At 54.8% G+C, this 1,281-nt stretch overlaps 1 protein-coding gene across 1 annotated transcript in view; it reads right to left on the bottom strand.

The window, feature by feature from the left end:
* Window positions 1–179: 179 nt before the first annotated feature.
* Window positions 180–1,281, bottom strand: part of LOC105532188 (POTE ankyrin domain family member H-like) — a 42,813-nt gene continuing 41,711 nt past the window's right edge. The window contains exon 7 of the mRNA XM_011970266.1: window positions 180–358. Coding sequence (XP_011825656.1) covers window positions 180–358 — 179 coding nt within the window. The remainder of the gene's footprint in view (window positions 359–1,281) is intronic.

The following is a 1,281-nucleotide window of genomic DNA, read 5'->3' as shown; positions in this document are numbered from 1 at the left end:
ATCCAAGCAGGATCCCTCCCTTGCCATCTCCAGACCTCCCCACAAGCTCCCTCCCTGGTCTCCTGGCTTTTGTTCACTCCTAAGCAGCCTTCTACAGTCATCTCTGAAACGAATCTGTCACTCCTTTATCCAGCACCTTCCATGACTCCCCAGGCCTTCCAGATCAAGTGCAAGTTCTTTCACCAGATGCTTGATCCCAAGCTCCATTCTACCTCCTGAATTAAGGTCCCGGAGAAGCCCGCCTTGCTCAGCACAAGTGCATCAATGAAGTCCGAAGCCTTGAACGTGTCCTTGGCCTTGAGGAAGTCATCAACACCCTGGCTAGTGAGGGTGCGGTACCGCTCCAGGATGATGGTGTCTGAAGTTGTGCACCAAGTCAGAGGCCCTGCAGAAGCACTGCTCCTCAGGAATGAGGTAGTAAAGGAAGTCCATGCACAGGCAGATCTGCTGGTGCCATTACACTATGAGGACACTGAGCTCCAAGGTGGCGGCAATATATTCACTGGCATTCCTGCAGGGTGAGGCTGGAGAGAGGAAGTAGCTCCACGACACATATGGAACCCTGGAAGCTCTTCCCAGCCAAAATCTCTGGACCACACTACTTCCAGAAACGGGTGCCCTCTGAGCACACTTGTCTGTCTCCCACTCCGAGATCCCTCCTGGCCCCACATGCCCCAGTCTGGACCAGGACTTTGAGCCCAGCAGGTGTTCAGTCCATGGTGTTGACTGCTCCCTGGGCCAGGAGACCCCTTGGTGCCTCTGTGACTCCTCCTGTGAGACCACTGCCTCTGCCTCGGGACCTCCTGATTCCCATGGGAAGACCCCAAGGCTGTGGATTGCCCCACCTGCCCAGGGATCTTCCAACCCCATAGGCCTTACTTGATGCCTTAGCCCTCCCAGAACATGACATGCTTCTCAGAAGGTGACTTATTTCCAATGCCATCTGTGGATGTTTCCTGGGGACCTCTTCCTGCTCTCCTTTATAATCTGTAGGTCAGGGCCAAGAGAAGAAACCAGCCCAACCTCAGAATAAACAGAAGGCTCACTGCCACAAATGGCAACCGCCAGTCAGCAGTGCTTCTGGAAGGAAGGAGGCTTCATTCTGCACAAAGCTCCTTGTTTGGCTTCTTTCTGAATCCGGGGAGGGGTAGGTACAAAGTCCAGCTTACCTGTGGTGTCTGTGCCTAGGATGTACAATGGGCCCCTGTTCCCACTGCAGGGTTGACGTTCCCTCCAGCTGGAGACCTGGGCTCCTGACACCGCCTGGCCTGTTTGTCCTGC

This window comes from Mandrillus leucophaeus, unplaced genomic scaffold, assembly GCF_000951045.1.
Source record: "Mandrillus leucophaeus isolate KB7577 unplaced genomic scaffold, Mleu.le_1.0 Scaffold939, whole genome shotgun sequence".
Taxonomy (NCBI): domain Eukaryota; kingdom Metazoa; phylum Chordata; class Mammalia; order Primates; family Cercopithecidae; genus Mandrillus; species Mandrillus leucophaeus.
The sequence above is the reverse complement of the archived record's forward strand: the minus strand, read 5'-3'. Positions and strand labels throughout refer to the sequence as shown.